At 39.5% G+C, this 21,961-nt stretch overlaps 1 protein-coding gene across 1 annotated transcript in view; it reads left to right on the forward strand.

Moving 5' to 3' along the window:
• NPHS1 (NPHS1 adhesion molecule, nephrin) overlaps window positions 1-21,961 on the forward strand; it is a 1,231,105-nt gene that overhangs the window by 974,255 nt on the left and 234,889 nt on the right. The window contains exon 21 of the mRNA XM_044079328.1: window positions 15,817-15,998. Within this exon, the coding sequence (XP_043935263.1) occupies window positions 15,817-15,998 (182 nt within the window). The remainder of the gene's footprint in view (window positions 1-15,816; window positions 15,999-21,961) is intronic.

Genomic DNA, 21,961 nt, shown 5'->3' on the forward strand with positions numbered 1-21,961 from the left:
GCCCATGGTGTAGAGCTCCACAATGATCCCAGCTACGTATCCCAATTAATACTGGGGTGTTCACATTCATAGAGAGTAACAGACATAACATAGCTACGTCCCCTATTAATCATGCTTAGTTTACATTAAACTGTCAGTATTATCCATGCTTAGGTCAAGTTTACATGTCAGGTATGACTGTTGACAAAGGTCAGTTTAAGGTGAGGTAGGATTCCTATTTCACAGGTCTGGATAGGTTACATGCAGGTATTCGAGGTAGGTGTAGTTATTCCATACCTGTATGGTACAGTAGAGGTGAATAGCTAAGGAATAGGCAGGTAGGTAGTGGGGGTGACATTGTAACTGTATAGTAGCCCATAGGTATAACTGGATGGGGAGCAATAGGGAAAGTATGTCAGATGTTGGGATTTGTATGTGAGGCAGGACAAGAGGTGTCGGTATCACTAGTTGATGCAGTGGTATAGAGTGTGAGGTGGGGGGGAGAGTTTCACATAGTGGCGAGCCTGTGCTGCTCTAGATGTGCTTGTGGTGTTCCTTCATGTGTTAGTTACATGTGTCAAGTGGGACAGCCGTGATACTGCATGTAGGTTGGGGTTACAGATATTGGCAATCGAGTGGGAGAAGAGGGTGTCACCTATGTGTACCCATAGACATTAATAGAAATGGAACAGGGGCTGATAGGTACATAGTGTGCATGGGGCACAAAGGGGGGTGTTTGTAGGGGGATTATCCAGGGATGTGCAGGATGGCTGCAGGGAAGGTCTACAGCTGGCCATGTTGTCTACGACAACAGCTGTACATATGCACTTCATTTGGTGTTTGCGTTGGACACTCACACCCCTGGGTGGGGGTGAGGACTACAATAATACCTTGTGATGCCTATTACATCGGCTTACATGCCTACAGTGGGGTGTTGTGACCATGTATTCATAGGTGTTGTGTAGTGGGATATGCAACAACACATATGGTTATACCGTACTTAGCCATGTAAACCGGACTGTGCTGCAGTGGAACCCATATCGGGAATGGCTGCCCGTTAGGCGTAAGCATGCCTGTCGACTGTAGAGAATTTGTGGCCTGTCCAGAGTTTGCTTCATAATATTGGTGTGTTCCTCTTACAATCTGCACCTGTCTGGCAAATACCTGGGAACTGACGCTATTAAATATAGACAAGTTATTTGGTTTAAGACCCCACATCCTTCAGACAAGTCATGCTAATGCATAACCTATTATTCTATCAGCTTTCTAAAGTTGTAAGTTGAATATGTACTTACTGTCCCTATTTGTCCCCCCAACAGTTTAGGTTCTGTCCAGTGGTTTTGTTCTTAGAGGTTGAGAGGTATGGGTGTAAGCTATGCCCAATTTGCAATATTACTTACATCCCGGGGCGGTCCGAATACAATTGCGCCAGCCAACACCTGTACGCCTAAGCCCATAATTGCATACTTATAGTTCCCCCACCTGCCTCTCCTCTACAACACTCATGCTTACTGTGGGGTATAGGTGGGGTCTAACCACACCATTACACACTACCCACTCTCCATGTGTCGGGACCTATGTCGTACGTTGTGTCGACCCATGGGTCATCAGACTTGCACAACCTACTGGTTCGTGTACGTATACAGCCTGGTTAGATAAATAGTTACAGGGACTGACTCCAATGATCATTAATTTTTGGGGTGTCCCACAAGGGACATTGATGTCTTTGTTTCAAGATTAGACTTGGCAGGTCTCTCTCACTGGTAGTATCCTGCCTGTGGTCTGGGAAGCAGTGGTGTGTTTACTTATATCGTGTGCTTGTATGTTTCACCTGTCTAGGTGGGGGGGGGGGTTGATGCTATGTGTTACACGTTTGTTGATTGGACCCCTAACCCCCATTGGCATGGTCTGTAAACATATGTAATCCTTAACTGATGTTTCATATCATATCTATATATATATATATATATATATATATATATATATATATATATATATATATATATATATATATATATATATATATCTATATATATATATATATATATATATATGTATATCTGCTGCATGCTACTATTTAACAAAATGTTTTCTAGTCCTGAGGAGCTTTTCTCCCTGGGTCTCTACTGTAAATGAGCCAAAAGCTCATCCAGACTTACCCAGTTAACAGATGTGATTTAAATACATAATTCAATTAATATCCTAGCTATATGTATATGTGTATGTTTACACACATATATACATATATATTTTTACATATCTATATACATATATATGTATATATCTGTATTTGTATGTATATATATATATCTATATCTATATCTATATATATATATATATATATATATATATATATATATATATATATATATATATATATATATCTATATATCTAATGACATATAGGTATATGGGTGTCTGCATATGTATATATCTATATGTGGGTATTTATATGTATTCTTTCTCTGTATGTATACATTTGTACTATGGAGAGGGAGAGGTATATCTCCGTGTAGCTATGGGTAGATATACACACACATACCTCTACATATATACATCTACATCTGATTATTCTGTTCTTTGCCATGTAGATTAGACTTTGCTGTAGTGGGACTCATAGCGGGTGTGACTGCTCATTGGGCAATGCCTCTGCCCAGTGAACACTTTTGCTTATATCCTTGGGGCTGTCTGTATAGACCCACTTCAGCCAACACATGCACACCTAGACCCATAACTAGCTACCCATAATTCTCCCACCTGCACCTCCTCTACAGCACCCATCCTTACTCTGGGTGCAGGTCGGGTCTGAACACGCCATTACACTCTGCCCACTCTCCACTTCACGGGACCCATCTCGTACATTGTCTCAAGCCATGGGTCATCAGGCATTCCCACCCTTGCATTCCGGGTATGTACACACCCATTCCAGAAAGGTCATCGTACTGGCTTCCTCCCATAATATGTAAATTTTTGGGGTGTCCTGCAAGGGACGCTTCTGTCTGTGTTCCAAGATTAGATTTCACAGGTCCACTGTGTACCCCACCCATTTGTATTCTGCCTGTGGTTAGGGGAGCAGTGGACTATTTACATTGTTTGTGGGTTTGTGTGTATGTTTCCTCTGTCCGGCTGTGGGGGTGGGGGGTCATGCTACGTGTTACATGATTCTTGCTTGGGCCCCTCACTTCCATTGGCATAGCCTATGAACATATGTTATTCTTTTCCTATCATAGCTATATATCTGTGTATATCTACGCACACACACACACATATATATATATATATATATATATATATATATATATATATATATATATATATATATATATATATATATATATATATATATATATATATATATATATACATATATTTAAATATATATATATATATATATATATATTGCTGTATATATATATATATATATATATATATATATATATATATATATATATATATATAGATATATATATATAGATATATATATAAACATGTGGATGTATGGGATGTATGGCCTTAATCCTGCTTATCTATTGCTATGATGGCTTAGTGGTTAACTACTGTGACTATAGTGTAAAGTGTCCTGGGTTTGAGCCTTGCAGAGGCAGTTGATTTTGTTGCTGGGCAGAACATAGGCTGTTGGATCCAGAATGATTAAGGCACTTTAAAGCGGTTGTAAGCAGGTTTGCCTGGGTTTGCGTGATGGTAAGCACTGCTAACCTCCCCTTACAGTTTCTCACACTCAGTTAGCTTCTACATTGTTTAATCTGTGTGGGCAATGCTTACCCCCACACAAAATCACTTGGACATGCTTGCTGCTGCTTATTTGTGCTTAGACCTGCTTACTTGTGCCTTATTCATTATGACACTAATACTTCACATGTGCATTTCATGCAGTACTCCAGTTCACATTTAAATGTTATTATGTAGGTTTCAAAATGATATAAAATTATGTTCATATACAGATTTCCCATGGAAGGTGATTTGTATTGCAGTGGGGCTCAAACCGGGAATGCCTGTTCGTTAGGCAGATGCTCTAACCACTCCACTGTTGCTATGCTGTTTCATTTGAATATATATTCCTTGTTATACTCTTCAGCCTTTTCAGCTGCTTTAACCGTAGCTAGGTGATGGGCAAACCTGCGCACCTACGGTTAGCTGTACTCAAGGTTTTAAATAAATTAATACAAGGGTTTCTTCATTTTATTTCAATGTACTGTTGCTGTTGAACACATGGGGACTGTTGGTGGAGATATGCGGACACCTATGAGTGGATTTGCTCATTTATTTACACTCTCCTCTGTTCTACTTTGCAGGGGCATGTTTATTCTGAGAGCTCTGCTCTCAGGCACGCCCCCTGCACTCGTCCACACTCAGTGTAGGATTTGGAGCTCCGGTGGCGCACCTTCATTATTATGCATGGTGCGCTGCCGTCCTCCTCTTAAACTGCCGCTTACATGCAGGACAAGTTTAGTCCTGCACGGCAGATTAGTGAATACGGGGGTTAGCATGAACTGTCATGCAGTTCAATATACTTATGAATTTCAGATCCAGTAATCTTCAAAAGTAATTCATTTTCAACAAATAACCATGTGATATATGATTTAAAAATTAAGTGCAACAATCACAGAACAGTCAGTACAATTCACTTTACATTAAAACATGCAGTATAAATCATAATATATATGATTGCTATTATCAGTCATTATTGTAGATACAGAATATTATATTATAGAGGAGAGAAGCAGTCAAGTGAGTTGAAAGTATATGTGAAAGGTAGATGTTTTTAAAATGGATTGTTCAAATGAAACTGCACTGTATGTGTAAAATAGTCTTTCTGCAAAGGTACATTTTCTTTATTATATTAGATAAAGTGGCAAAAGCAGGTGAATTCCAAACCATGGGGGTTGTAGGAAACTTTGTCTGCAATTGAAAAAAATTGCAAGTTTAAAAATAAAATCTTTTTCAACTTTTAACAGAGTTCCACACCTTGGAACATACAGGGATTAAAGGCTAATTACCATTCAGTTAATTTGGAATATTCAAGCACATTCATCTGTGATTTATTCAAACTCCTATTACAATGTTTTCCCTCACTTGTCTGTCACTTACCTGCTATAAGTTTATCTTTTTTTCTTATGTGGTCTTGCCTTACCTCTCGCTGTCCCTCTACTGCTCAACCTACCAGTTTCAAACTCACCAAACCAGGAAACCATTTCATCCTTCCACTCCACTCCCCCCACAGCATGGTCATATTATCCATAACCACTATCCTGTTACCTCTATCCCTGCCCCTACTAAGTGTACTAAATTTACAAATTTATCCACCTGCTCCTAACTGACCTAATGTCCTTCCTTTGTCTTGCTGTCACTCAATTCACTCTGAATACTTTAACTACATTTTTTCTTCCCAGAGCCAGACCTTCCCTTCCCTTCCCTGTCAATCCCTAACAAACAAAAAGACTGCAGTAGTTCCAGTTTTCTCTCATATATCTACTCCCAGATTATCAACAACTCCTTCCATCTTCTCACTATCTACTTACAGTATCATAACACGTGCAGATGATTTGTCCCCTCCTTTGTCAACAATGACCAATAATCCAGTAATGACTCCAATGTAAAGATAAATCAGTCTTTAAAGATGTCAGCCTGTTCTCCACAATAGGGTTATGACTGTGAGAAAAAGATGCAATTTGGGCAACAATTACAGGACTCCTTAGTAAACCAGGACACAATTAATCGATCTTGATAATGGGCACCCAGAGAACTTATATTGGGATAGACAAAACATGATATGAGAATTGTCTGAGTCCATATGGCTGAGACAACAGAAAAAAATGAAGGAAAGGTCATAGTTGACTTATTCCTGACAAACAACTTAATTGTGATAAAAGTAATTCACAAAGAGATGAGACAGTCACAGGATCATATACAAGAGTGGTGAGCGTGCGACTAGGGTAGACTTCTTCCTAGTAAGTAAAGGGCACTGGGGGTCAAATCAGAGTTTGCAAAGTATCGATAGTGAAATGGTTAACTTTCAACATAAACCAATGACGGTTGCAGTCAGCTGCAGGCAATGGACAGAGAAAACTTTTAGCTCAATGGAGAACTAGGCTGAAGAACTGGAATTTGACTGGGGTGAAAGTTCAAGAGTTTAAGGACATACTCATGGCATTAGCACCTCAGGAAGAAGAGGAAAAAGTAGAGGAGAAGAACGGCAGCATCACTAACCAAGTGTGATGACATTAGAACAGAAATGAGATCAAGGTTTGTGTGAAAATATAATATAATACATAAGGAAAGATGATGGCAGAATGAAGAAATCCAGAATATTATCAAAAAGAGTGCAAGAAGATAAAGATAGAGCGGGCTAGGATGGAATACTAGTTGACCGACAAAGAGGCTAAGAGGGCAATTACAATGGCAAAAACAAGGCATTAGGGGATCGATACCAGCTTCTGGAAAGTGACTCTGCAAGTGGCATAAAGAAATTCTATCCAGTTGTAAGGTAACAGCAGAAAGACAAAAGAGGTAGATGGCAAACATTATTAATAAGAGTGGTCAGCAGAAATAGGATCAATAGCTCAGACCGTGGGCAAATGGAAGGAGTTTTTCAAGAAGCTCAAGAAGCTTCTGAATGTAGAAATGCCCACAGAATCTGTGCTACTGCATATGGCAGAGCCTATAATAAAAACGAAGGAAAAAAAACCCACCTTAAATGAAATGCAAAATGCACTAAAAAAACGAAGTCAGGAAAAGTGACTAGCTCAGATATGATGAAGGTGTTGGGTACTTTTGGAGGGAACATGCTCCTGATGGTGCTCATTACAGTATGGAGTGAAAGGCAAATGCCAGATGAGTGAAGAAAAAGACTTCTAGTGCCAATGCACGAGAAGCAAAGAGGGCATTCAAAGGTTTGGGCAGTACAAGAGTATCAGAGAGTATCAGACTCCTGCTACACTGTAAGTAAATGCTGGAGAGGGTAAATGAGAAATTAATTCACCGAGTAGTAAAATATTAAGATGGAAGATGAGTAGTTCAGATTAAAATCAAGATGCTTCACAACCAACCTGATGTTTGCAGTGGGACAGATCATAGGCACCGGAACCATAGGGCAAGGGGGAGGGAGGGGGGAGCACCGCCCCGACCTGTAACGACATGGACGATGCATGCGTGCATTTATTTAAACACAAAAGTGCACAGTTCCTGCTGCCTGATCACATCATTGCTGCCAGACTCAACACCCACGGGTAAGTTTAAGGCTGCTGGTGCTCCGTTGAGTTTAATTACTGAAGCTGCTGTCATTGAGTTTATTTTACTGAAGCTGTAAAATGCTCCATTTACTTATACTTGGTGGCTAGGATTGCCTAGGCTCAAACCCATGAGCATTACGTTCAAGGGTCTGCATTCTCTACCCATATCACCACTTGTGATTCAGGGAGCTGAGTCCATTGCTCTCAACTGTCTAGATTTTCACAGAATACTTGGCTCATACTTTGGCCTGTTCCTCTTAAAATTTGTGGTTTTGTGGCAAATCAGTGAAAACGGAATTCATTAAATAATGATAGCCCATTAAGTTTCAGTCTCCCTATCTTTTTTGAAAACAGATTGTAACACACAACACTATTTCAGCAACTTTCTAAGATTATACAACCAATATTTAAAATGTGTCCCTGGTTTTGGGACTTTGCTCCCCCCAAATAAATGTTGGCTTTTTCCAGATTTCTTCTGCTGTGAAATTGAGAGCTTTAGTTGTGTCAAGTGGATGGTGCAGTGGTAGTGCTGTCACCTAACAGCAAGAAGTTTTTGGTCTGATTCTTGGCTGGAGTGCCTTCTGTGTGGTCTGTATGTTCTCCCTGTGTTTGTGTGGGTTTCCTCTGGGTGCTCTGGTTTCCTCCCATGTTACAAAGACATGCATCTGGAGCATTTCTCCCCGGGCCTCTGCTGAAAATTGGCTTTGTTCCACGTCAGGCTTTCCTGGTAAACAAATGTTAAATAAAACACATTTCAAGGCGCTGAGAGCTTCAGGGGAAGAGAAGTTTAGTGCTACTTATTGAGAGCCTGTTTGGGTTGTTAGTAGCACAACAGGTAGTAGCCTTACTTTTGATGCAGAAGGCTGGGGGTTACTCCCACAGTATGCAGATGGATCACTGGTACTGTACTGTGTTATACTTTAAAGTGAGTGGATGCTGCAGTCCTGTGAATGTCCTCTTTGGCGGAGATACCTAGTATCTATGAACCTGTTATCAGTTTGCCATCCATTCCTTATTGCAGTATTGCTAGCTTATCATTTTTTAATGTAACATAGGCAATTTATTCTTCAAGGGCAACAGCAACTTTATTTGAAGATGAAACAATGAAATATAAAGTTGTTTCCTAGCAACCTCTTCATTAGTTAGAGATCCCTTAAATGTGGAATTATTTAGATGGCTGAATTCTGCAGAGATTTTGCATATTTACTGATACTGGTGGATTGTAATGACACGTTTGAGTGGCCTTTTATGGTTGAAATTTTCTGAAATGGGTAGTTTTGTCATTATTGGTTCGTTACATTCTGTTTCATTGCTTCAAAACTACAAATTTAAAACACATTCTAACAACTGGTGCTGTATTATACAAGGAATACAACTTAATACAGTCAGGAAAGTGAATCAAAGAATGCATACATGTATGCCTTGCCCTAAAAATGTGTTTGAAAACAGCCCAGAGGAAGGTGTGAAAGACTCAAAATCATGGGCAAATTGTAAGCTTTACTCTTGTTTCCAAAGCAATGGATGAAGGTAAAACAGTTCACATCACATTACCTTGACCTGGCCAAGCCCTTTAACACAATCCCCTACTCAGGTGTAGTACAAAAGATGAATAATGTAGGACCAAACACTTGCATCACTAGGTGGATTGCCAACTTGCTTACAGGATGCAGGAGATCAAAACTGGGGAAGAGACCAGTCACCAATGGAGTCCCCCAGTGTTCGGTGCTGAGACCTTTTCTGTTTGGCATATATATATATATATATATATATATATATATATATATATATATATATATATATATATATATCAAAAGTAAAAGGAAATAGCAAAGGGCTTTGGCCAGCTAAGTTTGAGATGACTGCAAGCTAGGAGCAGTTATTGAATTCCCAAATGATTTACCATCATGCAGGAAAGTTTATCCCAAATAATAACTGGTGTCAAAATCATGACAATGCCCTCTGAGAACTGACCTAATTGTTTGGCATTTGGGAACATGTGTGTACAGTGACCTAACTTTTGACCAACATGTGCCCAGAGTTATAAGAAAGCCTTTCTATATTGAACAGCTTATAAACAAATTGATTGGACTAGATCTAGAGATGTTGTTGTCCCCGTTTACAAAGCTCTCATTAGGTCAATCATTTTGTATAATGCCCACTTTGGCATGTATCTGTCCAGCCCCATGCAACAATTGGAATACCTTCAGAGATACCTTACTAAAAGGATATAAGTCCTAAACAATAGGTCATGCATGGGCCACCTCAAAGACTTATTACTATACTCGGTATCTTACAGAGTGCTTAGTGGTAACATGTCTGGCACACAAGGCATCCTCTGACCTAATACAGATGGACCTACTGAACATCAGCAAGTCAAATGGCATCAGAAATACTCAGTCCAGGTATCTAAACTGAATGTTGTGGAGAGATGGATATATATCACAGAGGCTACCACTGTTCCAGAACAGACTACCCATAAAAATAAAACAAAGCTCATCCATCCATATTAAAATGCAACTTGGATCTAAGGATGGGTAACAGAAAATGTACTCCAGGATTGCCCTTCATGCCAATAATGGATAGAGGCAGTTCCTAAATGCTGCATCCCTTACATAGGTCCCCTCAAATTATCTATGGTATGATCACAGTTATTCTCACTAGGGCTAATGTACAATTATCAGCCATGGGATAGGTAAGACCAATCAGAAAATGTTAATTCAAGCACCAAAAAGGAATTGGCTAAGCTTAAAATGTCCTCCAAGTGAACCTATGTTGTGGTAGTAAATAGTTATAAAAAATTGCCCTTTTTTAGATCACTAAGTGCCCCTCTCACCCCCCCCCCCCCCCATCCTCAACAGCTTCAGGTGCCTATGGGATAGATAGCGATGAAGAAACTGAAGACAAGGAAAGACTCCAACTGAACATTTCTAGACATGGAAAAAGGTTATGACAAGGTCCTTAGAAAGTTGATCTGGGCAGTCATGTGTTAGCCTGAAATTCCAGAAACATTGGTAGAATTAGTGCAGTTATATACAATGACACAATTATCAACAATATTCAGACTCACAGAGGAGTTCCCAGTAGAAGTGACTGTGCATTAGTGTTCAGCTCTGAAGCTGAGCCCACTCCTGTTTGTACTGCTGATGGACTACATCAGCAAATAGGTCAGAGGGGAGAGCTTAACAGAACTGCTACATGCATATGATACACTACTGCAAGTATGCCCTAAACAGAAACTTCAGCAAATGATAGAGAACTGGAATGCAAGACTGAAGGCACGTGGGATTAAAATGAGTACAGACAAGATAGTGGTAATAGTAGTAAATGGGATAAATCAGAAGAAGTTGAAAAAAGAGATAACTAACTTGTACCACTATTTTGTCTTCTATTTAAGTGTCTGTGAGGTGAGGTTGAGGGAAAAGAGAAATCTGAAAGTGAAATCAAAGCAAGAATCAGAGGTGCTGTGCTCAACTGGCACAAAATGTCAGTGGTATAGTATGACAAAAGAATGAAGAAGAAGCTGAAAAGGAAGATGTTCAAAACAGTGATGTGACCAGTGGTCCTGTGTGGTACAGATACCTGGGCAATGAAGGCAGAGCAGCTGAAGAAGCTTGAGGGGATGTAAATGAAGTCCCTGACATGGCAAGGCTCCACTCTATGCTCCCCTGCCAGACATTTCAACTTGAACAATTTCTGACTCATCTTTTTTTTTCTCCTAGGGCCTACCAGATAAAATTTCATCCTACTTAAAATGTATCCAACTTCTCAGCATTTTCATTCTGAGTTTAATCATTTAGCTCCTTAATCCTTGAACTTACCCTTCAAACCTTCTACACTTCCCAGCTTCCTCTAATGCAGTGGACTCTCAACCCCCTTAAGCTTTACCAACCTCATGTACATGTCCATCTCCATCTTATATTACCTACCTATGTCACACTGATACAATCTACCACAGTTCATTCTCTCAAAGATTCCCTCTATTACTTCCTTGGTCATGCTGTTTAACCATGGATCTTATCCTTACTCCTCCATTTTCATAGATTCTAGCCCCATCAACCATTCCTGACCTCCTTCCTTCTACACCAAAGTAACATATGCATGATCCAACAGTCAGTCCACTTCTATTTTTACCCCCATTTACCTCTGCTCATGTGTCCAAGACTATCAGAAAGCTACTGCACTTAATCCCAGGAGAAATGAAGTGTCTGTCACTTCCAACCCTATATTGCTTTCCTCCTACCTCTACTTTCTCAAGACCTATCTGATAACGCCTCTACCTTACCCAGTAAACTCATTTGTTCCACTGGAGGTAATGTCCAGGTATTTTCAAGCTAGGCAAGAGCCTGTGAAGGCTAATCAACCCAGTCGGTCCTCGTCTATCAAGACTTACATGGTTGGGAGTGGAACAGCTTCAGATTCATAGAGATTCATGATCCTTCCAATGTAGGGCAGCTTTAGATTCATAGAGATTCATGATCCTTCCAATGTAGGGCAGTTCAGATTCATAGAGCTTCATGATCCTTCCAAAAGGTGGTTTTCTGGCTCACAACTGGTGCTGGGTCAGGAGGAGGAGACAAGTTTATTCCATGTACACCTTCGTTCCCATTACTCTACAAAGAGAGCTCCATATTAACGCTGTGAGTCAACCTGGCCATTAAAACAGAGCTATACTCCCAGCTACCTCTGTGTGTCACAGAGTCTGTAGGCTCAGCAGTCTCCTAGCCCCCGTAAACATTAGGAGCTGACATTGACTATTCAAGCTCATTCTTAAAACCCTGCTTCCTCAGTTGAACATGCTGTTAATCAAACATGGGTCATCTGAGCTGTAGTCAGAGATTTGTACTTCCACACCACAAGGCCAGGGAAACCACCCATCTCATCTCATACATACATCTGCTAAAACTCCTAATCCATCTCTGTCCTTAAATCACTTTGATTCTTCCTATGAAATTCCACAGCTCTAAGCAACATATCCCTTTGAAGGCCAATGGGCAAAATATAATTCCTTTCTCACATTTGAATGCTAGTATGGGGGGTGAGTGAAGGAAAAGTATGTTCTGCATGCAACCAGCTAGAAGGAGATAAGCTAGCATTGTAGAATATACAATTGGTCTCTGGATGTTAGGGATGTGAGCTCTTTTGGGTAGTTTGCTGTGAGTACAATATTCTTATTCCTCTAAGCAGCCATGATTGGGATTGAAGCCGCTTAAATGATTTACTTGCAATGAGAGATTATGTGTGTGTGTGTGTAAGTGTGTGTGTGTGTGTGTGTGTGTGTGTGTGTGTGTGTGTGTGTGTGTGTGTGTGTGTGTGTGTGTGCGTGCGTGTGTGTCTATTAGGAATTCTGGATAGGAAATGGTATAGCTCCCTTCTACAGTTTTAGAAAAAACTATTATGTAGAAAAAAATCTTAATGATTATAACCATAAAATGATCCAATCATTATTAACATACCCTCATTTTTACTGGTCAGCAAGAGTAACCATGCTTCTCCACTGCTTACGTTTTCACTTACCTGTCAACATAGCCATTTATTTACTACTACAAACTTCCAATCTTAGAATGGAAAACTTGATTCTGCTCAGGGGAAAACTCTTTCAACATTAATCAATACACATCTCTGGCTCTCACTTTTGTCTCTTGTTGCAGTCTCTGAAACAACTTGTAATGCTTTTCCTTCTTTACTGAATTAAATTCTGCATCTTCACCATCATTGCAGCACTAATCTCTCCACATACCACTCAACATTCCATCTACTAACCCCTTGCCTGCACTCTGTGTTATTCCATTACAGTCCCTTTATGAGTAACTCTAAGCTAGCCCCATTGTCCCTTAGATGGACATCTTGGTGATAGAATGATTTCTCCCTACCTGACTGCATGTTCACTGTACTCTTCTCAGAATGTGTCCTCTTTACTTCTCCTTACAGCTATATATCCAATAGCTCACACCACTTTCTTCAACCTAGACCTATCACCCCTCCTTCTTCACTCATGCAAAACTCCAGTCACATTCTACCATCTCATACCCAGCCACTCCCCCCCAACTTAACTATGTCTATGCAATTCGCAAACACCGCACCTCTTAACCCACAAATCCCCCATTATCTACCACCATTCCTACACTACTTACCTATCACACCCTCCTGCTATCTTACCTCTGAACCTCTTTCTATATACTCCTTTTCCTTCCCCTAATCTTTCCTAAGTACAGATGCATAATTCCAACCCTAACTTTCTATTCAGGCACTATCACTGTAAATGATCAATTTGTATTTTTATACACGATGTCCCTATTTTTTTTTTTATTTGGCTTCCTAGCTCCCTTACAGGTCTACTTTTATACTTGGTGTACTCTTCTCTGGAAATACCTGTCGCCTTAAACACTCCCACCCTTTACTATAAACTCATAACTAGACTCTGCTTATTGTACCTCCTGTTTCCTCTCCAGTCATAAGTACCCCCCATCCATTTCTGCCAAGGGTATAATACCAACAAATTAATGTACATACTTCTTTTCCATACTGTACTCCACAACATGGTAGTGACCCCAAGTTCAACATACTCATCACTTTCATGAGTTGCATACATAAAACAATTTATTTGCAAAAACCCAAATATTAAAATATTGTTTTACGGCATAAACATTGTACATTTAAAACATATATAAGGAACCGTTGCTGATACTTAAGTACTAATATAGCTGTTTTTTCACACACATCCCCAGTTTGAATCACTTAAAATACTATGCATACAATAACAATATCAGCTGTGTAAAAAGAAGAAAACACACTATAGATACATTTGACACACTCTACACTAATATTGAATATCCTAATAAATATAACAGATGAAACTATTGTAAACAGTTATCAGTCAAGCATGCAACAATTGTCATGTGGCCTATTATTTTCAAATGCTGTATTATCTGGCTTTCAATATACAAAGAGATATATTTAATATCAAATATTACTATTTGCATTTCAATATACTAAGAGATATAGTTAATATCAAAATTCTACCTTTACAATTCTGATATAATCAATACTTAGCGCCATAAAGTACAACATCTGCCCATTCTCACATTATTGTTTCTTGTTACAATTCAGAGGCCCTCCAGCTGCTGCCAAATACTTCTCAGGTCATACCTAAGGTATCACACTTGGCATTTGATGTCAGTAAGAGCAGAAAGCTATGGTTTCTGTCCCAAAACCAGGTGCAGGGAATAATGTTTCACTTACGGACACTCCAATGCAGCATAAAGGGATACTGCATCCTTTGGATGAGATTTTAAACTGAGGTTCTGTTTGAGCTGGTGATAGTTCAACTGAACAAAACAGATCCCGCAGCATCTGCCAAAAATAGTAGGGGTTTCTTTATTGTACAGTTATGCCATAAGTGATTAAATAATTCACAAAAGTAACATTTGATGAAGATGCCATCCCCCTGTCTGTGCAAATAATGATTATTGTGCCCTGTATACTCCATCTATTTGGGCAAGGTAAAACCAGATGGATGATTGTACCTTCTCATTAACTCCTATGGAAAGGTGAGCTATAAATGAATCTGCAATGGTGAAAATATCATGGTAAAATGTAAGCATCTTTAAATGGGAGTAGGCCAGAACTAAAAGGTGCCTAAGCTGCATCTGTAGGATCCTGATGATAACATCTCTCTCACTTTTCATTGGGTTAATAACAGATTCCATATTACAGAAAATTCCACTCATGAAAGGGATACTTATTTCTGAGTTGCCAGGTATGGCAAATCTAGATCAAATAAAAAAAAAAAAAAAAACACAACTTTTTGCCTATCATGCAATGGCTATGACAGGGATTACTTTTGAGAGGAATAGGTGTATCTAGCTGGATAGCTTTATCCTTCTCTGAGAAAAAAAAAACTTTGCAATGCTGCCACTGTGCTCATATGAGATAAAGTATACCTCTAGAGAAAAAAAAAATACTAGGCTAAACAGTCTAATTGTGGTAGGGAACATTGGAGCTAGTAAATTCCATTTATATATCACTACCAAAATTAGGAGTATGCGAGTAATAGTTAATCTGTATAACTACACATTTTGTAATAATTGATTAATCACGTAAACCTATGCAGGCAGAGTGTTGTTACACAAAATAGCTAACGCTGCTGTGTAATAAACTTACTCGATAGACTATTTGTCTGTACTCACATTTGGGGTCTCTTGTATTTCAGGTGGGTAAGAAGAGAACTTAATCAATGTCCAGCTCTTCAGAATTGTGACTAAACAAAACCTGCCCATATCCTCAGTTTCGATACATCCTCCTTGTTATTATATTAAAATACAGGGGTTGGAGCCAGATATCTGAAGGTCACAGAAAATATAGTTCTAAAAGAAAGTGTTTGTTCTCCTCTTGCTTTTGGAAGACAATTTCATGTAACATTTCAGATGTATTTATTACCTGACTGCTGCTGTTTAGGTCACTGGAATGCATTTCAGAACAGTGTTTCAAAATTTATTTTAGGTTGGTATTGTTTTTATTTTCACTTCTTTATTTGTATGGAGGATATTTTAATGCATTCTCTGGTAATATTCTGTGGTTTTTCATTAAGGTACCACTGGAAAGGAGCAACCAGCTTTATGTATGTTGATGTGTTTCCACCCCAAGCAACTATATTTACCATAACTGGTCTCACTGCCCAGACTACATACAACTTCTCAGTCAATTCAATCAATGCCTTAGGGGAGAGTGAGTATGCTGATGGGGGAGCCATTATAACAGTAACTACTCTGTGTAAGTATCACTTATCTGTTTGATATCATTGAGACGAGTATGTAACATTAACATTTTTTGATTTAATGATTAATATTAGTTCTTACAGGTAGGTCAGGACCCCCCATGATTAGAAAGATTTTTGGGTCCTGTTAAGACAAATTACATAAATGATGACAAAAATATACTGTGGACAACATTATTTAATGCACGTAATCACTACACTGTAAAACAGCTCCATTTTGCTTTATTCAAAACATGTAAGATCTTGGTATTAAACTGGATTCAAATTAAAACCATATGAAATTTGCAATGTAAATTTTTTAAGTGGATACAGTAAAACTTATACGACTTATTTCTTGACATTACTGTTCATCTGCCACTGTCATTCATAAAAAAATATTGTAATTCAAAAGCATTAATGATGTTTCTATAATATGCTCATATTAGGTAATAAATAAGTTGAGTCTTTTGAAAGGCAGTTCATAGTTCTGTACTAGGCTTTCAACTACCAGGGTCTTTATAAGCCTAGCTGTGCAATCTCACCCAGTTTTGTCCTTAAGTATATTGGACACCTGTATAGCGGGTGTATATTAGTAATGAGGTAGCTAAGATTTATGTGGGGAGGAGGGAGCATGTTAGTTTGGGATTAGTTAACTTACAGTCAGCCTCTGTCTATCAGAGACATGGGGATCAGACCGGGGGTGAATTTATGATTTCCCATCCAATGATCAAAGTTTTGCTTCAAAAGGGTCAGGGATGAACTCTACTTCATGTGCAGGGTTGGGAGGGTAGCCTAATGGTTAAGGTGGCTGCCTTGCAAGCACAAGATGCAGGGTTTGAGTCTCACAAGGGATAAATGGCTTGCGAGGGCAGTTAGCTTAGTACTAACCTATGAAGCCTGTTCCATAATGTGGGGATCCCTTGAGACATATATCAGTTTCTCCAGCATGTTTTATTTATTTTGCAGGCAATGTTCAGGTGCTTGGATCTAGTATTCCTGGTGCTGTTTTTTTTTTTTTTTTTTTGTGGATGTGCAAGTGGTCCATCAGAGCTGGGTCCGAGTATACTTTATGTGCCAGACTAAGACCACCTGTCAGTAACCTGCAGATGACTGAATACACAGACAGGTCCTTAATTTGATGTGTGTAGGACAGTGTATTCCTACGTTGGATTTTCCTGGTGAGGAATGCTTGAGGGTATTCCAGCTATTGCAAGTGCCTGGGCAGGTACATGCCAAAAGGGACGGGGGTAATAAGGGCTAAGCAGAGTGGTGCTATAACTTTCCTGGACCTAAATGTCATACCATTACTTATGAGTTAAGTGACAGAATGATTTTCTTACTATCTTGGCTCTGTGTAGGTTGAAGGCCTAATTACAGTCTAAATATGTTCCCAAATCCCTAACTACTGGTTTAACTCTTAGGGGTGTTTTATCAATGGAGCAATTAGCTTGGCTGGACAACTTCCCAAACAGCACTATAATGTATTTCTTCATATATAGTTTTAATCAGTGGCTTTGGATGTTAGTGTCATGGGGGAAGTCTATGATAACTCCCAGTTTGGTCATCTGCCAACTTGGTAAGCCAGAGGCCTTCAGTATTAGCCTTAACTTCCGAGGAGTAGATGCCAAACATGAGTGGTCCCAACATGTAGCTCTGGAGTACTCTGCTGGTGACTGGTCACTTAGTGGAAATGGTTTCACCAATCCTAACTTCTTAGGGTCTATCTGTGATCCAGCCAGCAATCCAGTCAGCTAGTTTGAAATTTATGCCAAGTTCTGAGAGTTTCTCAACAATGCCTGAGTGGGGAATTGTACTGAATGCCTTGGTCAGGTCAAGGTAGGTTGTGTGTACTGCTTTTCCCTCATCCATAGTCTTGGTGATCCTCTCAAAGAAGTCTACCAGGTCAAGAAGCCATCTGTAGGTTGCCAATGTCCTTCTTGATCATTTCCATGACAATTTGTTCTATGGATTTGCATATTAGTCTTGTCAGACTGATAGCTCTGTAGTAGCTTGCATCAGTTGAGGGTCCACCCTTGTGGAATGGAATGACTGTTGCAACCCTCTTTTCACTTGGTACATAACCTGTTTTGAGGCTGTAGTTGAACAGTGCCTCTAGTGGTCCTGTTAGGTCAGGTTTGAGGCTATTTATGATGCAATTGGTGACATTGTCTGAGCCCATTCAAGCAGTTGTTTTGGTCCTAGCAAGCACTGTCAGGACCTGCTCTCCCTATTGATAGCTGGGGGATATGCTAAAAGGGTTTTTCCATAGGGTAGTAAGGGAATGAGGTTAGAGATAAAGCTATCAACTACAAGATTTGCTATGTCACCCTGGTCAGTGAAGCTTGTGCCATTTACCACCAGTTCTGCACACTGTTGACTGCTACCTTTAAGGTTCCTGACATAGTTGAAGGAAGCCTTGTGACTGTCCTTGGATTGAGAGTCTATTCTGACATTATAATTGGCCTTGCTGGACCTTATTAGACCACTTAGTTCCTTGTTTAGTTGAATCAGAGGGCTCTTGTCTTTGTCAGAGTTGTTCTTTCTGCTTTTGGCCATAACTTTTTTCTTTTGTTATACACCCTGTGAAGGTTAGGATTCCACCAGTAGGGTTTGTTTTTGATGTTATATCTGGGTTTGCTTGCTTGTAGGTATGGCAGCCACAATACAACCAGTTACATGCTAGTACAGTATACTTTTTTGTGTCTTTTCGGCTTTTCCCAGTTAGGGGTCGCCACAGCGGAACTCCGGTCCGCTAATAATTGGTATTTGATTTTTACGGGCCGAGTTACCAGCCCTGATGCATAACCTTCAACAAAGGTATGCCCATTCACGCATGTCTCCACGCAGAAGACGCTCTAGCTGAGAATCGAACCAGACAGCGTCTTACTGCGAGTATTATTTCAGTATTGCATCACACTTGATAATTTCCTCAAGTAAAGTATTATACTTAAAGAAAGTTGTCACAGTGCCTTTCCAGTGCATAAACATCTACATATAGCAAGGAAATATAATCAACTATACAATCATTTAGGTAATTAAGTATTATGGGTTCTGTCCAGTATGATGTAATGCCAAGATGTTGCAACTCCAGGGGAAAATATCTGGGATTGACCTTACAAAATAAAACATAAAATAAAGCTTTTTTGCATAAACACTGAATAATTTGATACTGAACGTGGTAATAGGGCTACTCCTAAATCAATGACAATGATGATTTGTGGCAAAAAGATTACAATATACCTTCGCTCATTTTTTAATTTACCTTGTGTTTACCCCATGTGTGCTGCTGGATGAAAACAATCCACCGGATTTACTAATCTTCCATGCAGGATTAATCTAGTCCTACATGGAAGCAGCAGTTTAAGAGGAGGATGCATATTAATGCAGGCGCGCTGCCTGAGCTCAAAATCCTACACGGAGCATGGACGAGTGTAGGGTGCTAGTCTGAGAGCAGAGCTCTCAGAATCAACGTGCCTCTGCAAAGTAGAACAGAAGAAAGTGTAAATAAATGAGCGAGACCGCTCATAGGTGTCTGCATATCCCCACCAATAGTCCCCATGTTTCAACAGCAACAGTACAGTTAAATAAAATGAAGAAACCCTTTTATTTGTTTTTTTTTAAATCCCGAGTACAGCTAACCATAAGTGTGTGGGTTTGCCCATCGCTTAGCTAGGGTTAAAGCAGCTGAAAGGGATAACAAGGAATATATATGCAACTGAAGCAGAACAGCAATAGTGTAGTGGTTAGAGCATCTGCCTACTGAACAGATATTCCCAGTTCTAGTCCCACTACAACAAGTATCATTTTCCATGTGAAATCTGTATATGAACATATTTTTAAATCTTTTTGCCGTATAACCTACATAATAACATTTAAATGTGAACTGGAGTACTGCATTAAATGCACATGTGAAGTGTCAGTGTCATAATGAATAAGGCACTAGTAAGCAGGTTTAAGCACAGATAAACAGTAGTAAGTGTGTTTAAGTGCATTTGCACGGGGGTAAGCATTGCCTACACAGATTAAGCAAAGTAGAAGCTAACTGAGTGTAAGAAACTGTAACCAGAGGTTAGCAGTGCTTACCATCGTGCAGACCCGTTTACAACTGCTTTAAAGTGACTTAATCACTCTGTATCCAATGGACCATGTTCTGCCCAGCAACAAAATAAACAGCTCTTGCAAGGCTCAAGCCAATAACCCTGTACACCATAGACAAAGTGATTTTCCACTAAGCCATGACAGATGCAAAAAGATTTGATGTTTGCAGAAACATATCATCCAGTCCAGTCATGCAACAATACAGAGAATGTATACCAACATCTGGATGTATGTGTGTTTACCTATATTAATATCTAAACAGAAACAACATATCTAGAGATGTATATATATTTATATATATATATATTTTTTTAATTTCTAAAACTATATACATATATATCAATACATATGCACATATATAAATGCATATGCCTAAATCGACACATATATGTGTCTGCACCTATATGTCTACATATACACAGCCCGTTACATATGTGTATGCAGATATATATCTATGTAGGTGTATACGGGCATAGTTATATCTATATTAGCAGATATATAAATCTATATAGGTATATATGGCCATAAATCTGTAGATAGCAATGGAAGATTAACAAATACACATGTCCACATGCACCGTTAATGGGGTTGAGAGGCCCCACACACACTCTACGTCTTGTATGAATAGGCATTCCCCCCACAGCCAAACTTGTGGCTGGCCTTGATGTCACATGTATGGGTATAGCTTTGCACCCCAAAAAATTTACATCTGTTATCCCTGTATGGTTGACACTGCGATATATAGTAGGGCCATCATAAAAGAAATAAGCACAACCCCCTCCACATTGCCCACACTCACAATTGCCTCTACACAGGATACGAGTTACACACACCAGTCATGTCTGGTAGATGAAACCCTACCTAACTAGTTTATTACATTACAGCACTATGCAGTCATAGTACATGCCACGGACATTACTGAAGCACTTCTTCCCCAAAGGTGTATTTCACATTGAATGACATCAGCAGGATTACCAAAGAAGGCAATTTCAACTGTACTGTAAGTGACTAGCCTAAAATGCATTGCTCCCTACACAGACAGTGAGACACACACAAAACATCCACAACTGGCATGTGTGGGTACAGAACTCCTGACCAAGGTTTATATCATACTACAGCATGGAGCTCTTATAGGACACACCATAGGAATTACTAGAGAAATCCTTCCCCAAAGGTGTATTTCACAATGAATGACATCAGCAGGATTACCAAAGAAGGACATTTCAACTGTACTGCAGGTGACTAGCCTAAAATGCATTGCTCCCTACAAAGACAGTGACACAAGACATCCACAACCAACACATGTGGGCACTGAACCCCTGAGCAGGGCCTATATCATACTACAACATGGAGTAGTTACAAGTCGCACCACAAGGATTATTACAGACCATTTTCCACAAAGTTGTGTTTCAAAATGAATGACATCAGCAGGATTGCCAAAGTAGGGCATTCGAAATGTATTGTGAGTGAGTAGCCTATAATGCATTCCTCCATACACAGACATTGGAACGCACACAAAACATCCAGAATTGCCATGGGTGGAAATGGAACCCTACCACAGTTCTAAATCACACTACAGCTGTATGCAGTTACAGGATGTGCTACAGAGATTACTGAGCTACAACCTTCCCAGAGGTGTATTCCTAGGTGAGTGACATCAGCAGCCTTGCCAAAGTTGAGTATATGAATTCTAAGGAGTGTGAGTAACCTAAAAATCATTGTTCTCTACTCAGTCAAAGACAGACGGAGACACACGGATTCACACACACACAGTTGCCAAGTCTGGGGTTGTAACATCTACCTAACTACATTATCACACTACAGCAGTATGCAGTTACAGGACACGCTACAGAGATTACTGGGCTGCACCCTTCCCAGAGGC

This window comes from Protopterus annectens, chromosome 8.part0 (assembly GCF_019279795.1).
Source record: "Protopterus annectens isolate FY-2018-M chromosome 8.part0, PAN1.0, whole genome shotgun sequence".
Lineage (NCBI taxonomy): Eukaryota > Metazoa > Chordata > Ceratodontiformes > Protopteridae > Protopterus > Protopterus annectens.